Source organism: Scardinius erythrophthalmus (genome assembly GCF_964197995.2).
Source record: "Scardinius erythrophthalmus genome assembly, chromosome: 2".
Taxonomy (NCBI): domain Eukaryota; kingdom Metazoa; phylum Chordata; class Actinopteri; order Cypriniformes; family Leuciscidae; genus Scardinius; species Scardinius erythrophthalmus.
This window is the reverse complement of record NC_138222.1, coordinates 59,867,063-59,892,342: the sequence shown is the minus strand read 5'-3', so window position 1 is coordinate 59,892,342 and position 25,280 is coordinate 59,867,063. Positions and strand designations below refer to the sequence as shown.

Sequence of the window (25,280 nt, the reverse complement as noted above, 5' to 3'; positions counted from 1 at the left end):
TTTGGACTTTTGGGTCTTAAGCTTATTCGCCGTATCCCCCAGAGTTAGATGAGTCCACACACACCCTTTTCATCTCGGTGTGTGCCGTAACTCTGTCTGACGCACCCACCGCTAGCCTAGCTTAGCACAAAGACTGGAGGTAAACGGCTCCAGCTAGCATACTGCTCCCAATAAGTGACAAAATAACGCCAACATTTTCCTATTGACATGTTGTGATTTGTATAGTCACAGCATGTACAAATAACAAGGTCACATGAGACATGGACATCTTCTAACCGTATACATACTGGGAACTATATTCTCAGAAGACGAAGCACTGCTACTTGGGCGGAGTGATTTGCTCGCAGGACCTGAGAAGCCCGTGGTGAGGAGCAGAGAGTTCGCTCAGAGGGTTGCGCTAATCACTCCAGCCAGCAGTGCTTCGCCTTCTATATAGTAAAATCTATGAGAATATAGTTCCCAGTATGTATACGGTTAGAAGATGTCCATGTCTCATGTGACCTTGTTATTTGTACATGCTGTGACTATACAAATCACAACATGTAAATAGGAGAATGTTGCCGTTATTCTGTCACTTATTGGGAGCAGTATGCTAGCTGGAGCCGTTTACCTCCAGTCTTTGTGCTAAGCTAGGCTAGCGGTGGGTGCGTCAGACAGAGTTACAGGCCGCACAGAGATGAGAAGGGTGTGTGTGGACTTATCTAACTCTGGGGGATACGGTGAATAAGCTAAAGTCCCAAAAGGTCGGCGTGTTCCTTTAACACAAACATAGAAACACCACCACAATTGTCAGTGTATTTAAATCTTTTTTTTTCTGACTGCCTCTGTGCAGCTATTCCTCTATTTCGTACAAAGTCTCTTATATTTTGCACTGTTCTTTGTGCCAACACGGGGTCTTCCACCAGTTTGCAGTGACTGCGTTCAGTTTTGGTGGCCAGTTTTCCCATGCTTACATGACCTTTGAAGTGTCGCATTACTGCGGCGACCTCAGCCTTGGACCACACTTTCTTCGCCACTCTTCTGGATCCATGTTCCTCATCAGCATAATTCCCTGGAAGATAGGCAAACAAAAAAAGAATATAAATCACAAACAAAATGTGTTGTCCAGTTGAAGCCATCAAAACATGAGTTCAGTTAATGCCACAGTTGACAAGAAATTGCAGTTTACTTTTCTTAATTCACTCTGGGTATCAGTTGGTGTCTCACTCGATGCGATTTCACCAACTTTATTAACCCACATTAGAGTGTGGACAATATGGAGTGTATTTTTAGAATGTCTTTGCTGTTCATCTATTTATGTGGCCAAACCTTTTGCTATTTGAATTAATTCGTAACTAAATTAACAGTAAGTAATACTACAATTAGTAACATGTCTTAAGTAATTTTGGCATTGTACTTCAACACACTGTATTTTAAATGAAACCAAGACTATTGGGTTTAAGGTCTGATTCTCAGTTTAAATCTGATTTCATAAGGTTAGCTAAATAGTGTTGGAACTTGGTCTGAAAGTTTAGTCTTGAAATTGAAACTGTACGTAACAATCAGCTTAATACTACTTTTAACCTCTTAATCTTCCAGATTTTGTGGCATGTTGTGTCTCAGTCATCCAGACCAATTTATTTTTAGTCTTTTAACCAACTTGCCAAAAAGAGAATTAATAGAACGTACTCATGGGCAATCAAGAGAACATGTGAAGAGAAGGAGGTAACTTTACTTTTATCTCAAATTCAGTATACATTTCCTGATAATAAAGTAAGTGTATATGCTCCCTTGCAGACAAGATGTCTTGTACAAATGCAGTACAGTTAAATTTAGGGCTATTTATTCATATCTCTTTCTTTAAGATTACTCTTGCATTTTGATAGTTGAAAACATCACAAAGACGTGCATAATAATCCTTCTGTTAAAGGGATACTTCACTGTTTTTTCATATTAAACTGTTATTCCCTTAACTAAGACGAGTTGATGCATACCTCTCTCATCTCAGTGCGTGCACTCAATCGCTCTGGCGCGCGGCGACACTTTGATAGCACTTAGCTTAGCCCAGTTCATTCATTAGGGACCAAACAGAGATGAAGCTAGAAGCGACCAAACACCTCCACATTTTCCCTATTTAAATACAGTTAGTCGAGTAGTTACACAACCAAGTATGGTGACAAAAAATAAAACGTGGCGCTTTTCTAAGCGGGTAAAAAGGATACCTATAATGTATGGCGGAATAGCACTTGGGACTCAATAGCACTTCGACTCAGCGCAGTAAAAAGTCACACTTGAAAAATCCTCTCCCTCTCACTTCTGTCAGTAGAACCAACGTGACTTTTTACTGCGCGAGTCGAAGTGCTATTCCGCCATACATTATAGTTATCCTTTTTACCCGCTTAGAAAAGCGCCACGTTTTATTTTGTGTCACCATACTTGGTCGTGTAACTGTATTTAAATAGGGAAAACGTGGAGGTGTTTGGTCGCTTCTAGCTTCATTTCTGTTTGGTCCATACATTTCCAATACATTTTATCAGCAGAGACTATGAATTGAGTTAACATACTAAAGTCTCCCATGTCATGGTCTTGCTCTGTGGTTGTAGAGTCAATATCCATAGGCTCCACAGTTCCAAGCTCTGATGCGGTGAGATCTGTGTTGCTGTCATCAGATTCACTCCCACTGTCTTCAGCATCACTTAACGCAATCTCATCTGGAAAATGGCATTAGTAAAACTCAGAGGTGGAAAGAGTACTTGAAAACCATACTTGAGTAAAAAGACAGTTACATTGCAGCATAAATTACTCTATTACAAGTCACCAATACGAGGTAAAAGTGATTAACAATACTTTAGTATTACTTATACTAAATCTAGGCTCAAAGATGCACTAGTCCTTGACACCTGAGACATGCAGGTGAAAATAAGAAACAATTGATTTGTAAAATGAGAAGTCATGTTTATTTTCTAAAATCTAAATAAAACTGAACACCTCAATAGTCTAATAAATCAGGGTCGACACAACAGCCTCTTAAAGGGATTGTTCACCCAAAAATTAAAATTCTGTCTTCATGTAGTCAACCTCAAGTTGTTCCAAACCTGTATACATTTCTTTGTTCTGCTGTACACAAAGATAGATATTTTGTAACCAAGTAGATTTTGCCAGCCATTGACTAGTACAGCAGAACAAAGACAAGTTTGGAACAACTTGAGGGTGAGTAAATGATGACAATTTTCATTTTTGGGTGAACTATTTAAGCGTCTACAACCTCTCAAGTCTCAGTTAAGCTCAAGTGCACAAAAAGGCCACACGTAAACCAATATCCTTCAAAAAGGCCTTGTCAATAATGTGGATAAAAAAAATTAAGTAAAATTAAATAGTCAAAGTCTAATTGCACTGGATGTGCTGGTTTTGGACTCATCACTGGCTGCAGTCCTGATCTAAATCAAACGTCTGCGATTTAGCACCTACTAATGCACTCGCATTCGCGTAAAGTAGACTTGTTGAAAAGTTTGGGTGAGTAAGGGCAAAACGCACAAGATATAGTTCAGTCAATGCCACTTAGATGGAAATATCACTTTCTGCAGCAGTTTGTTTTTGCCATAAAGAAAAGTTAGGTGCCATGCAAAATGTAATTTGTAATTGCATTACTCATCACAAATGTATTGGAGTAAAAAGTACATTTACTTCTTTATATCTTTGATACTCAGTACAACTACAAAGTAGCCAAAAATATACTCAAGTACAGTTGCTAATTACATTTACTCAAATAGTTTACAGCTCTGGTAAAACTCTCATAAATAGCTGGACATAAAAATCTGTGGTTGAAATAGCCACATCAAATAAGGAAAAGATAGTACTTGGTTTTGTACTTTTTGCAAAGTAACTATTTTTACTTGAGTAGTTTTGAGCTATTATACCTGCGTTTATGTTTAATGTGGTCCATGAGCACATAAGATAAATGATTACACAATATAATATTAGGTTAATATTTAAAGTAATTTGACTGCACCTACACAAACATAATTTTGAATTACTGTCCAGCCATACTGTAGACTTAAGTTTATATTTCTGAATAGTAGTCCTCGACTCATACTTGGACATGAAAGGTGATTTTTTTTTTCTTGGAAAGAGATGCTGACTACGCCAAGTCTAGATGTTTATCTAAAAAAACAAAAACTCAGATAATATCTACAAGGGCTAATTTCTGTACATACCTTCAATTTCAATCTCATCCAGTGACTTCCCCTGGATGCTGCAAAGGTTTCCTTTACTAGCAAGTAATGACAAAGAATATTCTGACTCCGAATCAGGTATGTATTCCTTGTCAGACATGTCCTCAGCATCATCAGATGATATTTGGTCCAATGCTGGATGTGGAACTTTGTCCTGAACTGACAGCAGTTCATCATCAGAAGCCTTAGGAGACTGCTGCGCCTGAATTGGTGAGAAAGCAAATTATTTTACATGGTGATTGAATCTTATAGACAGTTCAAGTTCAACACTCACTTAGTAGATACTCACCTGTGCTGTGCTGTTAAAGTCATCTCTTAATTTGCTTGAGGCAGGATTTATGCCAGACCCCTGAACAAACTGGAACACATTTGAGTAAAATAATGTTAACACTGCAGGTCTATTTAAGTGGTTAGAGCACAACACACTCTATACTAATTCAGTAAATATCTAACCTGTGCATCGATAGCCAAGCCACTTGAAGGAAGATACGGGTCCACACAACGAACACACTTGTCCAAGGAGGATACTGTTGCACACACAAGGCGGTGTTTTTGACACTGTTGGCAAAATTTTTTATTGTAGTGTTTACTTATGCCACATAGTTTGGACAAAGATATTTCATATTTACGCCACATAGTTTGGACAGAAAGATATTTCATATTAACATGTTGATATCTAATCATTTTAAATCCAATACCAATGTGACATTTAATTTACCTGATACATATGATTACCCTTTTATTGCATTGTATTTTGTTATTTGTAGCGCATCTTATTTCTATGCAGCTTATTTAAAGCATTTCCTATATGAAGATATACCTTCTTCATATTTTTAAATTGTAGATGGGGAATTTGTGGTTAGCCTCAGTGTCAGGAGCTGACTTATTGTAGCCCAGTATAACTAATAGGGTGCCTTTCCATTACATGTAACCAAACGACTTAGCATTCACATTAAACCAACATACAGATCCAATGCAGGCAGTCCAAGTGTTCTTAAAAACCAAAGTGATGCCTCTGGGGACGGGACCCTCTAAACTGCATGGACCTCCCAAGTCATGTTTGGGTGGGGTTCAGTGTTTGATACACATACACTCAGATATTATACTGACTGAAGCTTGAAAAGGCACATTTACACAAATGTCCTTCCATTCCATTGTCCACATAAAGCACGTTCTACTCAGGCGACTGTCCACATAAAGCACGTTCTACTCAGGCGACTGTCCACATAAAGCACGTTCTACTCAGGCGACTGTCCACATAAAGCATGTTCTACTCAGGCGACCACACACACACACACACACACACATTGAAATAGGATGGCAGATTTAACATTTTGCCACAAATAAGTTGTACATGATATTTAATTTACCTCTCCAACCTTGGTGAGTGGGCTGAGCTCTGGACTAGTCTGATTCGGGTGGCTGACGGCTGTATGGGTGCACTTGCTCTCAGTGGTCAGCTGTAGAAGATGAAACAGAGACAAAGGACAATAAAGAGAAAGTCCTGGGAGTGTGATACTAGAGAGGACATTTGACGTCTGAGTAAAAAAATAAACCATTCTACTGTTGACAGAAAGACGGAGGAAAACCTTGCTTTAAAACGCACTGACAACATCTTTGATATTAACAATCAAGTGCAAGATATTAATAAAAATCTATCTTTTGTGAGGACATACCTCTTCAGTGTCATCAGTTGTGGATGGGGGATTTGTGGTGCCACACATCTTTGGGGCCATTTCATGATCAAGGCCCTGTAAAAAGGAAAAAAACAAATAAACAAAATATTGTAGACCACGGACTATGAAAACTACACTCTGATGAACACATTCATGTTCACCGCGACTTCTACAGATTACCAGTTCCCACAACACAACTTGCTAAGATTTCCAAACTGCTTTTGTCAAATGGAGAAAGGAAACCTTTGCAGCATCCAGGGGAAGTCACTGGATGAGATTGAAATTGAAGGTTTGTACAGAAATTAGCCCTTGTAGATATTATCTGAGTTTTTGTTTTTTTCCTTTGAATGTTTGAATGCAGCTTATTTAAAGCATATCCTATATGAAGATATACCTTCTTCATATTTTTAAATTGTAGATGGGGAATTTGTGGTTAGCCTCATTGTCAGGAGCTGACTTATTGTAGCCCAGTATAACTAATAGGGTGCCTTTCCATTACATGTAACCAAACGACTTAGCATTCACATTAAACCAACATAAAGATCCAATGCAGGCAGTCCAAGTGTTCTTAAAAACCAAAGTGATGCCTCTGGGGACGGGACCCTCTAAACTGCATGGACCTCCCAAGTCATGTTTGGGTGGGGTTCAGTGTTTGATACACATACACTCAGATATTATACTGACTGAAGCTTGAAAAGGCACATTTACACAAATGTCCTTCTATTCCATTGTCCACATAAAGCACGTTCTACTCAGGCGACTGTCCACATAAAGCATGTTCTACTCAGGCGACCACACACACACACACATACACACACACATATTGAAATAGGTTGGCAGATTTAACATTTTGCCACAAATAAGTTGTACATGAGATTTAATTTACCTCTCCAACCTTGGTGCATGGGCTGAGCTCTGGACTAGTCTGATTCGGGTGGCTGGCGGCTGTATGGGTGCACTTGCTCTCAGTGGTCAGCTGTAGAAGATGAAACAGAGACAAAGGACAATAAAGAGAAAGTCCTGGGAGTGTGATACTAGAGAGGACATTTGACGTCTGAGTAAAAAAATAAACCATTCTACTGTTAACAGAAAGACGGAGGAAAACCTTGCTTTAAAACGCACTGACAACTTCTTTGATATTAACAATCAAGAGCAAGATATTAATAAAAATCTATCTTTTGTGAGGACATACCTCTTCAGTGTCATCAGTTGTGGATGGGGGATTTGTGGTGCCACACATCTTTGGGGCCATTTCATCATCAAGGCCCTTTAAAAAGGAAAAAACAACAAAAAAAGATAAATTATAATAAATATCTTCAAGACCAGATGTTCCCTGTGTAGCATTCAGTGAAAAGATATCATGGCTGTATTTCAGTGAGTGTTTTGTGGAAAACATGTAGTCTCTGAAACGGTTCTTTAGACACTGAACAGGCCACATGACTACAGTCTGTAGACTATGAAAACTACACTGATGAATACAGCATTTGATTACTTTGTTGTTTATCTATTGTCAGCCAACTTCGTAGAATGATTGCACTTCTAGAATAATTGACTAAGCTTTTACATGGAGTGAGGGGTTAGTCCTTTTATAGTTCTTAGATTTGCTATGATTCTTTTAAATTACATCTTGTCATGAATTTTCGTCAGTGCTGTTGAATGGGTGCCTTTCCATTACATGTAACCAAACGACTTAGCATTCACATTAAACCAACATACAGATCCAATGCAGGCAGTCCAAGTGTTCTTAAAAACCAAAGTGATGCCTCTGGGGACGGGACCCTCTAAACTGCATGGACCTCCCAAGTCATGTTTGGGTGGGGTTCAGTGTTTGATACACATACACTCAGATATTATACTGACTGAAGCTTGAAAAGGCACATTTACACAAATGTCCTTCTATTCCATTGTCCACATAAAGCACGTTCTACTCAGGCGACTGTCCACATAAAGCATGTTCTGCTCAGGCGATTGTCCACATAAAGCATGTTCTACTCAGGCGACCACACACACACACACACACACACACACACATTGAAATAGGATGGCAGATTTAACATTTTGCCACAAATAAGTTGTACATGAGATTTAATTTACCTCTCCAACCTTGGTGAGTGGGCTGAGCTCTGGACTAGTCTGATTCGGGTGGCTGACGGCTGTATGGGTGCACTTGCTCTCAGTGGTCAGCTGTAGAAGATGAAACAGAGACAAAGGACAATAAAGAGAAAGTCCTGGGAGCGTGATACTAGAGAGGACATTTGACGTCTGAGTAAAAAAAGAACCTTGCTTTAAAACTCACTGACAACTTCTCTGATATTAACAATCAAGAGCAAGATATTAATAAAAATCTATCTTTTGTGAGGACATACCTCTTCAGTGTCATCAGTTGTGGATGGGGGATTTGTGGTGCCACACATCTTTGGGGCCATTTCATCATCAAGGCCCTGTAAAAAGGAAAAAATATATAATAATAATAATAATAATATACATACATATATATATATATATATATATATATATATATATACCTAACCTGACTTCATTGTTTTTGTTCTAACATTCTGTAATGGTCAGTATCATCTATGGTGTGGTTAGGTGGTGCTAACAAAAGCTATAAAAATCATGTTCCACCTGAAGCTAGATGGAAAATGTACAGTATTTTGGTATGTGAAATGTTCTATGGTTAAAGCATTTCTTATATGAGAACTAACAATTTCACAAAGTTAGTTAAATGAAGTCAAGAAGATAAAAACACTGTATATATATATAAAAACACTCCACACACTGCACAAGATACTTGTCAGGTCTGTTGCCCCTCATGTTTTGTATATTGATCATTGTGGTTGGTACATCATAAACACATTACATTTATTTAATGGCCTGAAAGTACTCATATTAATGATATAACAGCCTTCCTGTGTCACTGCAACTTCATATTTAAAAAAAATAATGTGGGCTACTAAGAAAGTATTTAATTCTATAAAACAAACACAATGTCTGTAATAAAAGTTAAGGCTTTAACTAGCTACGCCTTGCTTAAGCCATGCGGTAGCCACAAGCTCAACTTAACCTAGCTAGCTTTCATTTTAAAAACAAAACTACCAAATTTGACTTGCTGGCAATGTTACTTCTGTCCTCATCTCTACCTGCTGTCCTCCACCTCTTTAGCCTGAGGCAAGCAGGACATGTTGATAGCCACTCAAGCTAGCTCAGCTAACATTGTGGTAAATATATAGCATTTTACAGTAATTGTAAGTTACAAGTTACAATTTCTTGCAAATAAGAAACACTTAATGCAAAAATGCAACTATATTTATAAATATAATTATTACCTGTATGTATTTAATCCAGTAAATCCAACGACGTCGAGCTGACACTTCCGAGGTGTGGTCTATTAGGTATTTAATTAGCGACAGCTGGGCCATGTGCTGTGGGCGGAGCTTCCCGTCGACTTCCGTTTGTTACCGCCCACATGCGCAAACCAGCCAATCACAAGACGGCCCGCCAAAATGCACCGTGTGTATCAGAAATGTGTATGAAACTGCAATATAAAACCCAGCTGTGGGGTCGCTGTTCTATACACTGGGATACACTCAAAATCAGGTCAAGTGGTAAATGAGGACTTTCAAAGAAAAAGAGAATATATGTTATTCAGACACTAACAAATGCAGTTACACTCTTTGATTTACGAGGACCTTGGCATAGTCCCCGTATTACCCTTAGGTCCGTGGAGCCCAGGTGAAATGTCTGGCGTGTTGTCCATGTAAACCACATATACCAACACACACACGCACACACACACACACACACACACACACACACACACACACACACACACACACACACACACACACACACACACACACACACACACAGACAGACATGCACATACTACTACTTTTTTTAGGTATATACATAAACACGCAATACAGCCAAATTGCTCCACGTCATTTATTTTTGTGGAAAGCCAGTGCAGGCCTGAGCGGCGGTCATATTTTGTACCGCCATGCGGTACATCTAGTTAAATGTCTGAGGAGTGACATACTGTAATCTGGTGATTGTCCACATTGGTCAGTGTGTTGTTAGTGTGAACTGGTATTTAACAAGAACCAGAAAGAGAACCAGGTGCAAGACCTCAGTACTTGTGATGATCACAATGTAAATGGACAGAAAATGAGGTGGCCCGTGTGGTTTATTTATGGGTCCTTTTAGGGGGTCCTGAGACATAGATTTATGTTTCTACTGGTGGTTGCCCCGACTCCACAGTTTTTCAAGCTTCGAAGAGGACCAACAACACTAAACACTGCAGAGCTTCAGGGGAGACAACAGCATTTAAAGCATGGTGTTGTTCGGGTCACAGTCTTTATGTCAAACGGGTCGGGTAAGGAACTGTCGGATAACAGGTCTGGTGTTCTGTTTATAGTCGTACTGTGTTTAGTGAACAGGACCTGTGCAGGCAGTGTGACTCTGCACGTCTCGTGAAGAGAAACATACTGACTCCAAGTACATTACAAACCAAACTAAACCAAACATTCTTTCCATTAGTGTTGTCGCAAGTTGCTCTCTAGCTGACATACCTGATGATTATGCAGTTGATACTTAAAATTCATCATTGTGTAAAAAAAAGCACAATCTTGTGTGTAAGGTTATGTTGTAATGCTAAATATTGTTGTGCCGTTGATTTGGATTAATGCACATGGAAACGTGTGTGTGTGTGTGTGTGTGTGTGGAATGAGCCACGACAAGGAGATTCTTTCACAAGCTTTACTGAACATCTTCTGACACAGATGTAGGTTACAGTTCACAGCACACTCACCAATAGTGCGATACTCATATATTCAGTCAATGCAGCTGATAGGCACTCTTGCTCCGGCACTAAACGTGACGTTTCCAGCGTAACTTTATGCTCCATACTAAGGAGTGTGTAACTGAACAACCAATAAGAAACAAGAACACAATAGAGGTAGTTAAGGGACTTAAAGGATGGGTTACTATATAACTGTAGAAGTGTGTGATGATGCGCCAGGACTCTATGTGAGATCCACCAATCAGAGAGGTTCCCGAATCTGTTGATTATTTGACTGGATGAATGAATGAAGACTATCTTGTGTTTTTGCCGGGGGCTCGAGTACACACGGAATCGGCGACCATGATCTGAGATCATTTAGGTTGTTGATAAACATGCAATATATCAAAATAAGTGATATTTAAAGGAATATACCACAAGCACAGTTTTCACTCCAAACATTTCACAAAATAAAGTATTCACAATATTAAACAAAATGCTGTTCAAATGTTCACATAGGCTACATCTGTGTTTATTCTGCCAGTTTAAACTGACTTTAGACATCCAATAAAAAATGACACTGAGACCAGCTTGTTAAAAAATAACTGTAAAGTGTCTCAGAAAAGAGAAGTTAGTTCTGAGAAAAGCTTGAGCATCATTTGATGGCAGTTTCCTCTTGGTTTGATAAACAGTGTCAAATGTAATGAAACTCAGACACATCTATGAGTGATTTAAGTGTCCAGATACTTTTTGCAATTATTTCTTCAGATGGACAAAGAGAACGAGAAGTGATAGAGAAGATGAGTGTGTGTTCAGTCTCTGTTCTCAAACTCTCTGAGTCTCTGATGGAGAGATTATTAAAGATACAGCATCATTCAACACTAACTCACATCAACACAAATACAATCAGGGGTCGTATTCACAAAACATCTTAAGGCTAAAAGTAACTAACTTGCCGATTTAGGAGAAAATCTTAAAAATAATGGGCATGTCGTCCTAATTTCAGGACTCCTACATTTTTGCTCTACGAGTATTTCCCAAAGGTTTTTTGTGCTAAAACCAGCTCCTAAATCTGTGGAAAGTTAGACTTAGTCAAGAGTCACTAAAACCAAATCACAAACAATCCTAAAATGGATGTTGCTGGCAATCTGCCTTGAAGACACTGAACACCATTTGAGCCTTGGGTGCTGAGCCTTTTCTTCATAAATGCAATAAATATTCTGATTTATAGATTTTAATCTGCATCGACATTATATAAAGTTATATAAATTACATTATATAAATTATAAATTTATGTACAAGCAAAATACATTGAATGACGGAGAATAAAACATTGCGGTCAAGTTGAAAATAATCAATGCGTTTACATGCACCTTAATAATGTGACTATATTGGAATTTTGGCAATAGGCTATTGCAATTAAACTTTACCTCATGTAAACGCAACACTTCGATCAAACTAATGCGATTAACATCATAATCATAGTAAACTATGTGGCATATGCCGATTTTAATTGCAATAAACAGGCATGTAAACACTTTAAAGGAGTAGTTCACTTTAAAGGGGTGATAGAATGCAAAACCAAGTTTACCTTGGCATAGTTGAACAGCAGCTCGGTGGGTGAAATGGCCATACACAAAATCTCAAAATCCTATGTCACCTTCTTAATATGAAAATCTCAAAACTTTAAACTGCAGCTGTAAAACGGTTGGATCTCAAATCAGCTTAGATGTGACGTAACACTTGGGGGATTTCCTTATTTGGATCAGGGCCCGTATCCCTAAAGATTCTGAGAATCCTCTCAGAGAGCTCCTAACTTAACCTAAAAATTCCTTGCCAGGAGTTTTAGCTTAGAAGGGATTCCAGAACATTTTCAGTGAACTCTGAGCAAGGAATGGATGGAAAATCCTATCTTAGTGAGGAGGTGTGGTTGACCCCGTTGCTAGGTATGAGTCATCATTTCAAAAGCTGTGATTGGTTGATCCTACAAGTTTGATGAAAATGTACTTTTGGTGATAATGAGCAAAGGATGTACCCTCAAATCAATAAACATAATTATACACTCTAATCTTATGCAGACTGTAATTGTAAATAATATTTCACATTCAAGAAAATATCTGGAAAATGAATAGTAAGCTGTAGGGGTTATAGCCTAACATTAGAATCTAAAATATGTGAAAAGCTCATTACACCCTGTTCAAATAATGATTTGTGTCTTATTTGCTCATATTAATATCCTAGCTGGCATATTTTGTACTTTCACTCCCATATGGACCCCATTGAAAACAAGATGGCCTATCTCAAGGGGCTGTCCTTAATGAAGTAGAAATTGTAATAGCGTTGTGGCGTCGAGTTGGTGAAGTAATTGCATCTCTAAGGAGATCCACCACAAACATGATTCCTGCACGATCCAATCTGTAGTGTCTCAATAATTCCCTGTCATCCAGTGTTTGCAGGACATCTCTCCTGCCTCCTCTGTTGGCCATTTTGTGCAGCTGCTTAGGGGAACTCCTAAGCCACTAAAAGTCCTCTTCCCTGCTCTTAGCAGATCTCGCCTTAGGAGCCCTTTTAAAGGGATAGTTCGCCCAAAAATTATATTTAAGCCATGATTTACTCAACCTAAAGCCGTTCGAGATGCATACGTCAATCTTTTTTCAGACAAACACATTTTCAGTTATTTTAGAAAATATATATCTTAGATCTTTCAGTGGTTATAATGTGAGGCAATGGGGTCCAGCTGATTCAAGTCGGAAAATGTGCATGCATCCTTCTCAAAAATAATCCATCCGGCTCCAGGGGGATAAACGAAGGCCTTCTGAGGGTAATCCGTGCGGTTTTGTCGTAAAAATATACATATTTAAAACTTTATAAACTAAAATAACTGGCTTCCGGTGGCGGTCGGTGCGCGTTCACAGAGATGAATGCTGGCGTATGGCGTATGACGTATGACGTAGCGTAGGAAGCGTCGTGACGTAGAACGATTGTTGAGTTTTGTTTTGCTCTGCTCTCTGGCTCCGCTGTCACGTTCGTTCTACGTCACGACGCATTCATCTCTGTGAACGCGCACCGACTGCCACCGAAGCCAGTTATTTTAGTTTATAAAGTTTTAAATATGTATATTTTTACGACAAAACCGCACGGATTACCCTCAGAAGGCCTTCGTTTATCCCCCTGGAGCCGGATGGATTATTTTTGAGAAGGATGCATGTACATTTTCCGACTTGAATCAGCTGGACCCCATTGCCTCACATTATAACCACTGAAAGATCTAAGACATTTTCTAAAATAACTGAAAATGTGTTCGTCTGAAAAAAGATTGACGTATGCATCTCGAACGGCTTTAGGGTGAGTAAATCATGGCTTAAATATCATTTTTGGGCGAACTATCCCTTTAAGCGCTAGGAATCTTGAGGAATAGCTTTTATATTAACTGGGATTTTCGTGTCACTTTTAGGGGAAATTCTAAGAAAACGTCATGACTCTGAGAATTTTCTTAGAATTTGGCTGCTAGGAGCCACTTTTTGCACAAAAATTCTTTAGGGATACGGGCCCTGGTCTGTACCTTTGTCACGCCCCTAAATGTACACACAGCCCACTTTCTGGGCCCAGCAATATCAATGGTGGTCGTGCAGTCAGACAGAGTTTAGCCGGCGCGCTATGTTTACTGCTTCTGGAATGATCAAAAAAACTGACGGTAGATGGCAAATAAAAATACGCTGGCAGGAAAAGAGTTAACATACCTGTCAAATAAACGGCTTGCACACAAACCACTAAACCCAGCAAGAGAGCAACGGGTTAACAATGCGTTCCCTGTTGTATTGCGTGTTAAACGGAGAGGCCTTGCTTTGCTTAAATGCGGCGCGTGCTTGTCTAACAGCACGACCCGTGAGACCGGGATGGTCATAAATAATATAAAGGCCTATTCCTCCCCTCACTTCACTTTACATGTGATAATACCACACAACAATAGCACACATTGTGTTTTAAGGTGCTGATTCAGGCTCAAACATATATGGTTGCACACCTAACGTCTCCATGGTTCACCTCCAGTGAGTGATGCCAAACTTCATTGGGCATGTTGCGTCTTTGCTTTGGAGATTCCTCGTTGTAAACCAACCAATCAGGGTGCAGCTCATCTAAATATTAATGAGCATACCAAAAAAGGGAGAAAACTGCTCATTTCATTCTGGGTCTATTTCTCAGGGTTGCATTAGGGCGTATAAAACAGCCACCGGGGCATTTTCAGCCCAACCAATGTTACATATTTTGGAAACCTTAAGGAAAAGTGTGAAATACCCTAAAATCATTCTATCACCCCTTTAAAATGAAAATTAGCCCATGATTTACTCCCCTCAAGCCATCCCAGGCGTATGACTTTCTTCTTTCAGACGAATACTATCAGAGTTATATTAATAAACCCTTATGAATTAAGCTTGGAAGCATCAGGGTGTTTATTAATATAACTCTGATAGTATTCGTCTGAAAGTAGAAAGTCATTATAAGCCTAGGATGGCTTGAGGGTGAGTAAATAATGGGATAATTTTCATTTTAAAGTGAACTACTCCTTTAACCACATTATTACCACTCTGACAAAAGTGCGCTTGTGCTCGGTTCTACACTGATGCTTCACACAACTTCATGAATGAACTATGTGACATTATTCTCAAGTTTTCTCTTCTCCAAATCACTAAAATCTGTCTACACAAATCACTGTGCCGTATATTCATCCAGACGGTGTAAAACATGTATTTTGAATTTGATGTGAGTAGATTAATATTCATACTGAATGCCTATCTGAGTGTGGTATAACTATACGTATTAACGAATAATCAGAATAATGAAAATTGCATGTAAACTGGAGTGAAGAATTCTGCTTGTGTCATATAAACATGTTACTGCGATTAAGACCTTACTCTGACTATTAGAAATAATCTCATTATTGGTGCACATGTAAACGTAGTCATTGTCCCATCGTCTGCGCCGATAGCCTTGTGGGAAGCTCAGTTGACCCGAGTTCGGGTTCCAGCTCGTGAACCTTTCCCGATCTCAACAGCTTTGTGAATAGGGTTTAAGAGAAAACTATTAACTAAGAACTTTTACTGCTATTTAGGAGAACTCTTAGTCATAAGAAAACATGTTTTGTGTATATGGCCCCTGATTTAACTGAACTACTTGTAATAGGAAGAAACATTACAACAAAACTAAGCAAAAATTCATGTGCACATTGCCCCCATCTTTCACAAGCATTATCACACAGATAAATGCATCATCAACCTCTTTGTCTGATCAACACGCAACATATCATCACAATGAATTTGAACAATGAAGAATACGAGACTGTGGATTCATAGACTCTCCTACACAACAATCATTATTGTATCCCATCTTCAGCTGAATGCATTGCATTAGAAACAGAAGATATTAAGAATATAATAAAATACTCACAGATGAGAGGCAGTGCACTGGAGCCCATACTGTCACATTAATAGACTGTTTTAACAGCGCTGTGTGCTAAAACACACACTTCCTGTGTTTAAACAGTCATTTCACACTTCAAGAAGAGATGAGGGAGGAGGAGACAAAACTCTACACAGAAGTTCATGAAAAAAAGAGAAAGGAAAATAGAGAGCCATTCTAAGATATTTAGCTTGTCTTTTGGTGTATGCAGGTTGTTTCAGCTCTGTTCATCTACTTGAAAAAAAGTTTTTACAGTAATTGTTCTCGCACTTCACACAGCCACACACTACAGACAGTGAATACAAAGTGAAATCACCATGTGATATCTAGGGCTACTGGTGTAAATGCGCTTTCACACTGAGCGAGCGTGATGCACACACACCGAATGCAAGTTGCAAAACGAATGATCACCTTCGGATAGTTTACACCTGGACAATAGGTGGCGCTGACCAATAATACATGTTTCCCTGTGTATGTATCTCATGTTTTTCCATAGGCTTTATAACCTTGTCCCTTTAAAAAAATAAATAAATAATTAAAGCTGCAAGCAGCATTTATCGGGGTTCAAGCTATTAAGGCCTTTAAGGGTTTTTAAGCACAAAAGCATCAAAAGTTATCAGGTTTTATACTACAGGGCCGTTGAATGCTTGAATCTGATTGGTTGACGAACGTTCTAAGGTGTGCATTATTTTCAGGGAAACGCACGGCTAAAGTAGTTCCAGGCAGGTCTTGACCGCATTACAGTTCCAAATCACTTCGCGTAGTTAACGGTAATAACGGAAAATAGGATACAATTCATAACAAGAAAAAGCATTTAGCCCCATGCGCTTGATCTGCAATTTTCAATGTCTAGCTTCACAATCAATGGAAACATGCAGTTTAATTTTAATAAATAAAGTAGTCCTGTCTATATTATAATCAATAGAATATTAAACTGAATATAGGCTAAATAAATGGATAGTCCTGCAGTACAGATTTTTATTGCAGATAATAATAAATAAATAATTATTTATAGGCCCACTTGTTAAAAGGGCTTTGTGTTTCATTTATTTGGCTATAGTCTACTGTCATCTGTCAATGAAAAAAAAAAAAAAAAAAAAAGAATGAACGAATTAATTAAAACGAATTAAATTAATAAATAAATAGGCTAATAATACTGACGCACATGCTTTTCTGTCTCATTATTGCAACATCTCTCTCTAATAACTGCATTAATAACTGCATAAAGCCGGGGACACACTTTAAGGCCGGTTATGAATGCAATTTGATACTTATGACTGATAATGCCCAAACGCGCGTTCAGCGCGTTCAGTCTGTGTTCAAAGTCGGTGTTTAAAATCTGCTGCAGTCGATGAAAACAGTCAGAGAATGTGTCAGCTAGTCGTGTGTCCCCAGCTTTAGTGTGCTATCAGTGGCTCAAACCTCCGTTACTAACTCTAAAATGACGTTTTGGAATTAGCAACGGAGGCATTGGACTAGATGCGTAAGAAATTAGTCCTACATACAAGAGCGTTTTAATGACAAAAACTTTACAAACGTCTTGAAATACATAATCTGAACAATGTTTCGAGGTGTGGTAACTGTAGTATAAGCGGAATAATTGACTTCAGGCCGTTGAATTATTAGAAAAATAATGCACACCCGAGGTGAACGGCCACTCCGCTTCGCGTCGTGACCGCATTACCACCTCGGGTGTGCATTATTTTTCTAATAATTCAACGGCCTGTCGTCAATTATTCCTTACTTATTTAGCAAGCATGTAACCACTGACATAATAGATGGAAAAGACCATTTACAGCCAATACAGGCAATGTACCATAGGAAATATATGGTTTTAAAGCTTTTTAACAGTTATAGCGCCACCTATAGTCCGATCTCCATAAAATTTGGCATGCTTGTTAATGATGTTATGTCACATATGCTCACCAATTTTTGTGAGGTTCTGAGTTTTCATTTAGGATTTATAGGCTTTTTAGTGTATTTTGCTACGCCCATTTTATAAATGACCCTATTACAGCCATCCAAATGCAAAAGTTCAACTTTTTTTTGATAGTTTTTGATCTAGAGAGTCCAGAGAATTGTCCTAGACTGGTCTGGTTCCAATCGTGCGAAAAACCTAGGACTAGTTCGCAAAAGTAGGTTTTTAACATGTTTGCGAATATTTAATGAACGGTTTGATTGACAGCAATGGTCCTTGAGACAAAGTTGTTCAGGATGAGGAGATCTATCAAATGATATGCATATTGTGTGGATATTTGTAACACCACGTGATTACAGAGCTGTAAAACTCGTTAGCGCCAACTAGTGGCCGATTTCTTTCAAAATTCTTACAGACCTCTATGGCCTTGAGTCGAACATGCCCATCGAGTTTCGTTCCGATCGGCCTCCGTTAACCTTGTCTAATAGGTGCTCAAACTTCATTGGCCGATGGCGGCCATGTTTTTCGAGATACGCCAATGTCCTCATACACATACATGGCACCTTGGACCAAGACACTGCATGCCAATTTTCAAGTCAATCGGACTAATGGTCAGGTGGTTATAGCCTGTTTTATGTTTTTTTCATGTTATAGCGCCACCATGTGGCCAATTGCCGCGGTTTTTTTACTGTGACCTCAGATTGACCTCTTACACATGTGTACCAAGTTTGGTGAAGATACCTCATTTATTTCTGGAGTTATAGCCATTTTAGTAAAATAGGCCCCTCCCACAACGTACGTTTTGGCGCCCCTTACCGTCCGTGAGTCGAAATTTCAACTTTTTGTCGATAGTTTTTGATAAACAGACTCTAGAGAACATTTCTGCACTGGTTTGGTTCCGATCGGGCGAAAAACCTAGGACTAGTTCGCAAAAGTATGTTTTTGACAAAATTCAAAATGGCGGAAAATCTATCATGGCGGAAATGAAATCGGAGATATACGTTTTGTTCGTCAGGCATCCAGCTTTCCAATGATATAACACACTTGAGTCTACGTCATACGGTCTAGTAGTTATGAGCAGTTTCGCGCTTTTGGTTGCTATAGCGCCACCTATGGGCCAATCGGGGTCATACTTTGATAGGTTCTCCCCAAATTGAGGACTACCATTTGGCCAAGTTTCAAGGTTCCAGCTCTTACGGTTTGGTCTGCACAATGCGTTTTAGGGGAAAATAATAATAATAATAATAATAATTAAAGCTGCAAGCAGCATTTATCGGGGTTCAAGCATTTAAGGCCTTTAAGCACATAAGCATTTAAGACATTAAGTTTTATTTGTAAAGCTTTTAACCACTGAAATAATAGATGGAAAAGACCATTTACAGCCAAAACAGGCAATTTACCATAGGAAATATATGGTTTTCAAAGCTTTTTAACAGTTATAGCGCCACCTATCGTACGATCTTCATGAAATTTTACATGCTTGTTTAGACTGTTATGGTACATATGCTCACCAATTTTTGTGAAGTTCTGAGTTTTCGTTTAGGATTTATAGGCTTTTAAATGCATTTTGCCACGCCCATTTTCATTATGACCCAATATACCCATGCGAAAAATGCTAAAGTTGAACTTTTTTTGATAATTATTGATCTAGAGAGTCCAGAGAATTACCCTAGACTGGTCTTGTTCCGATCGGGCAAAAAACCTAGGACTAGTTCGCAAAAGTAGGTTTTTAACATAATTGCGAATATTTAATGAACGGTTTGATTGACAGCAATGGTTCTTGAGGCAAAGTTGTTCAGCATGAGCAGATCTATCAAATGATATGCATTTTGTGACAATAAGTGTAACACCACGTGATTACAGAGCCATAAAACTCGTTAGCGCCAACTAGTGGCCGATTTCTTTCAAAATTCTTACAGACCTCTAGGGCCATGAGTTGAACATGCCCATCGAGTTTCGTTCCGATCGGCCTCCGTTAACCTTGTCTAATAGGTGCTCAAATTTCATTGGTCGATGGCGGCCATGTTTTTCGAGATACGCCAAAGTCCTCATAGACATACATGGCACCTTGGACCAAGACACTGCATACCAATTTTCAAGTCAATCGGACAAACGGTCACGTGGTCATAGCCCTTTTCATGTTTTTTTTCATGTTATAGCGCCACCTAGTGATCAATCGTCGACATTTTTTTACTATGACCCCAGATTGAACTCTTACACATGTGTACCAAGTTTGGTGAAGATATCTCATTTCCTTTTCGAGTTATAGCCATTTTAGTAAAATAGGCTCCTCCCACAACATTAATTTATCACCCCCTAGCGACCAGGAATCGAAATTTCGACTTTTTTTCGATAATTATTGATCTTCAGACTCCAAAGAACATTTCTGCACTGCTTTGGTTCCGATCGGGTGAAAAACCAGGGACTAGTTCGCAAAAGTAGGTTTTTGACAAAATTCAAAATGGCGGAAAAATTTGCATACCTGAAATAAAATCGGAGATATACGTTTTGACCTTCAGGCGTCCAGCTTTCCAATGATATAGGACACTTGAGTCTACGACATACGGTCTAGGAGTTATGAGCAGTTCCGCGCTTTTGGTTGCTATAGCGCCACCTATGGGCCAATCTGGGTCATACTTTGATAGGTTCTCCCCAAATTGAGGACTACCATTTGGCCAAGTTTCAAGGTTCCAGCTCTTACGGTTTGGGCTGCACGATGCGTTTTAGGGGAGAATAATAATAATAATAATAATTAAAGCTGCAAGCAGCATTTATCGGGGTTCAAGCAGTTAAGGCCTTTAAGGCATTTAAGCACAAAAGCATCAAAAGTTATTAAGATTTATTTAGCAAGCATGTAACCACTGACATAATAGATGGAAAAGACCATTTACAGCCAATACAGGCAATTTGCCATGGGATATATATGGTTTTAAAGCTTTTTAACAGTTATAGCGCCACCTATGCTCCGATCTCCATAGAATTGTTTACTGTGACCTCAAATTGAACCCATACACATGTGTACTGAGTTTGGTGAAGATATCTCATTTACTTCTTGAGTTATAGCCATTTGAGTAAAATAGGCTCCTCCCACAACGATTTGCCACATTCTAGAATTATTTAATATGATTCTAGCATGATTTACTATCATATACCATGTTCCAGAATGATTTATTAGGATTCTAGCATGATTTACCTTGATACACCTCATTTCAGTATTATTTACTATGATTTACAATGTTTCTAGCATGATTAACCACATTACTAGCAAATATGTGAAGTGTCAGTGCAAATGAGGTGATGAACACTGACAAAATATTATTGTGTTATAATAGTTAGTTATATACGTGATTTTTAGTGTGTGTCCAAGTATGAATGCAAAAGCACATGTAAAATATTTCATTATTAAGTAGACTGGCCAGCAGAGGGCAGTAGAAGACCACTTATTGGCTCACTTTCACTTTAAACCAGTTTTCTGCACTAAAGCAAACCAGTTTTTCCATGTTAACTCAATGCATGCTTACACACACACACACACACACACACACACACACACACACACACACACACACACACACACACACACACACACACACACAAACACACACACACACACACACACACACACACACACACACACACACACACACACACATACACACACAGCATAGTTAACCATGATTTACCATGATATACCACGTTCTAGTATTATTTACCAGGAGATAAACGACAATCTAGGATTATTTACTTTGATTTACCATGTTTCTAGCCTGATTTATCACATTACTAGCAATTATTTGAAGTGTCAGTGCAAATAAAGTGGTTAACACTGACAAAATATGATTGTGTTATAATAGTTATTGCTATATAAGTGATTTTTTTAGTGTGTATTCAAGTATGAATGCAAGCACATGTTGAAATATTTCATTAATAAGTAGAATGGCCAGCAGAGGGCAGTAGAAGACCACTTATTGGCTCACTTTCACTTTAAACCAGTTTTCTGCACTAAAGCAAACCAGTTTATCCATGTTAACTCAATGCATGCTTACACACACACACACACACACACACACACAGCATAGTTAACCATGATTTACCATGATTTACCACATTACTAGCAATTATTTGAAGTGTCAGTGCAAATAAAGTGATTAACACTGACAAAATATGATTGTTATAATAGTTATTGCTATATAAGTGATTTTTAGTGTGTATTCAAGTATAAATGCAAGCACATGTGGAAAAATTTAATTAATAAGTAGAATGGCCAGCAGAGGGCAGTAGAAGACCACTTATTGGCTCACTTTCACTTTAAACCTCATGATTTTGACCAGTTTTCTGCACTAAAGCAAACCAGTGTTTCCATGTTAACTCAATAATGCATACTTGCTACATATGCTACACACAATAATGCTACACACACACACACACACACACACACACACACACAAATGTTTCAGTGATATTGGTGTCACATTCACCTTCATCACATTCACCTTTTGTCTTCATCACATTCACCATCTGTCGTCATCACCTGCACCTGCTCCTCATCACCCTCCTCGTCATCACCTGCTCCTCATCATCATAACCGTCACCTGTTGTCCTTGTCTTGATCTGTGTATTTAAGTTCCCCTCTCATCCATTATCATTGTCGGTTATTGTTTGTGCACTAGCACTCTGTTATGTTTGTTTTCATGTTGGAAAATAAAACCTTTGTTATATTTGTACCACACACACACACACACACACACACACACACACACACACACACACACACACACACACACACACACACACACACACACACACACCATCATTTATCATGATTTACCATGGCTGATACCAATACCAATATGAGAAAATGACTATTTTAAACAGCAGGGGGCAGTAAAATACCACTTATTGGCTTAACATGCCATTAATTCATATCATTTTCACCTTTTTAACTGTTATAGAGGCAAATTTTGTCCGATCTGTCTGAAAATTTTCATGCTTGTTCAGGGTGATATTTCACACGTTCTGACTTGTTTTTAAGAAGGTCTGAGCATTGATTAAAGAGATATAGGCTTTCGGGGACACTTGGTAAAGGCCAGATTTTGAAGTGAACCTATTATAGCTATCCAAATGAAGTAGTTCAACTTTTTCTGACAATTATTGATCTAGTGAGTCCAGAGAATTGTATTGCACTAGTTTTGAACATTATGATATGAAAATTATATGATCAGAGATGGAAAAGACCATTTACAGCCAATACAGGCAGTTTACCATAGGAAATATATGATTTTAAAGCTTTTTAACAGTTATAGCGCCACCTATCGTCCGATCTCCATAGAATTTTTCATGCTTGTTAATGATGTTATGTCACATATGCTTACCAATTTTTGTGAAGTTCTGAGTTTTTATTTAGGATTTATAGGCTTTTTAATGTATTTTGACACGCCCATTTTATAAATTACCCTATTACAGCCATCCAAATGCAAAAGTTCAACTTTTTTTTGATAATTATTGATCTAGAGAGTCCAGAGAATTGTCCTAGACTGGTCTGGTTCCGATCGGGCAAAAAACCTAGGACTAGTTCGCAAAAGTAGGTTTTTAACATATTAATGAATAATTAATGAACAGTTTGATTGACAGCAATGGTTCTTGAGGCAAAGTTGTTCAGGATGAGGAGATCTATCAAATGATATGCATATTGTGTGGATATTTGTAACACCACGTGATTACAGAGCCGTAAAACTCGTTAGCGCCAACTAGTGGCCGATTTCTTTCAAAATTCTTACAGACCTTTAGGGCCATGAGCCGAACATGCCCATTGAGTTTCGTTCCGATCGGCCTCCGTTAACCTTGTCTAATAGGTGCTCAAACTTCGTTGGCCAATGGCGGCCATGTTTTTTGAGATACGCCAATGTCCTCATACACATACATGGCACCTTGGACCAAGACACTGCATACCAATTTTCAAGTCAATCGAACTAACGGTCAGGTGGTTATAGCCTGTTTTATGTTTTTTTCATTTTATAGCGCCACCATGAGGCCAATCGTCGCGATTTTTTTACTGTGACCCCAGAGTAAGCTCATACACATGTGTACCAAGTTTGGTGAAGATACCTCATTTACATCGGGAGTTATAGCCATTTTAGTAAAATAGGCCCCTCCCACAACGTACGTTTTGGCGCCCCTTAGCGACCGTGAATCGAAATTTCCACTTTTTTTCGATAATTATTGATATTCAGTCTCCAGAGAACATTTCTGCACTAGTTTGGTTCCAATCGGGCAAAAAACCAGGGACTAGTTCGCAAAAGTAGATTTTTGACAAAATTCAAAATGGCGGAAAATCTATCATGGCGGAAATGAAATCGGAGATATACGTTTTGTTCGTCAGGCGTCCAGCTTTCCAATGATATAAGACACTTGAGTCTACGACATACGGTCTAGGAGTTATGAGCAGGTTCGCGCTTTTGGTTGTTATAGCGCCACCTATGGGCCAATCGGGGTCATAATCTCTGAACCTTTCCTCGATTTTTGTACTACCATCTGTCAAAGTTTCAAAGTTCCAGCTCTTACGGTTTGGGCTGCACGATGCGTTTTACGGCAGAATAATAATAATAATTAAAGCTGCAAGCAGCATTTATCGGGGTTCAAGCATTTAAGGCCTTTAGGCACATAAGCATTTAAGACATTAAGATTTATTTAGAAAGCTTTTAACCACTGAAATAATAGATGGAAAAGTCCATTTACAGCCAATACAGGCAATTTACCATAGGAAATATGTGTTTTTTAAAGCTTTTTAACAGTTATAGCACCATCTATAGTCCGATCTCCATGAAATTTTGCATGCTTGTTAATGATGTTATGGCACATAAGCTCACCAATTTTCGTGAAGTTCTGAGTTTTTTTTTAGGATTTATAGGCTTTTGAGTGCATTTTGCCACGCCCATTTTCTTTATGACCCAATATACCCATGCGAAAAATGCAAAAGTTCAACTTTTTTTTGATAATTATTGATCTTGAGAGTCCATAGAATTGTCCTAGACTCGTTTGGTTCTGATCGGGCGAAAAACCTAGGACTAGTTCGCAAAAGTAGGTTTTTAACATAATTACGAATATTTAATGAACGGTTTGATTGACAGCAATGGTTCTTGAGGCAAAGTTGTTCAACAAGAGGAGATCTATCAAATGGTATGCATTTTGTGACAATAAGTGTAACACCACGTGATTACAGAGCCATAAAACTCGTT

General features: G+C 38.6%; 1 protein-coding gene across 1 annotated transcript; it reads right to left on the bottom strand.

Moving 5' to 3' along the window:
* Positions 1-728: 728 nt before the first annotated feature.
* Positions 729-9,399, bottom strand: LOC308705348 (uncharacterized protein; the record flags this gene model as incomplete). Its single annotated transcript, XM_081390309.1, has 12 exons — positions 9,217-9,399; positions 8,254-8,328; positions 7,982-8,071; positions 7,080-7,154; positions 6,774-6,863; positions 5,888-5,962; positions 5,582-5,671; positions 4,665-4,769; positions 4,501-4,569; positions 4,194-4,413; positions 2,544-2,690; positions 729-1,051 (listed from the first exon to the last, which is right to left on the bottom strand). Exons 1-12 carry the CDS (start codon positions 9,307-9,309, stop codon positions 729-731), a joined length of 1,452 nt encoding a protein of 483 aa, XP_081246435.1. The 5' UTR covers positions 9,310-9,399.
* Between the last annotated feature and the right edge of the window lie 15,881 nt (positions 9,400-25,280).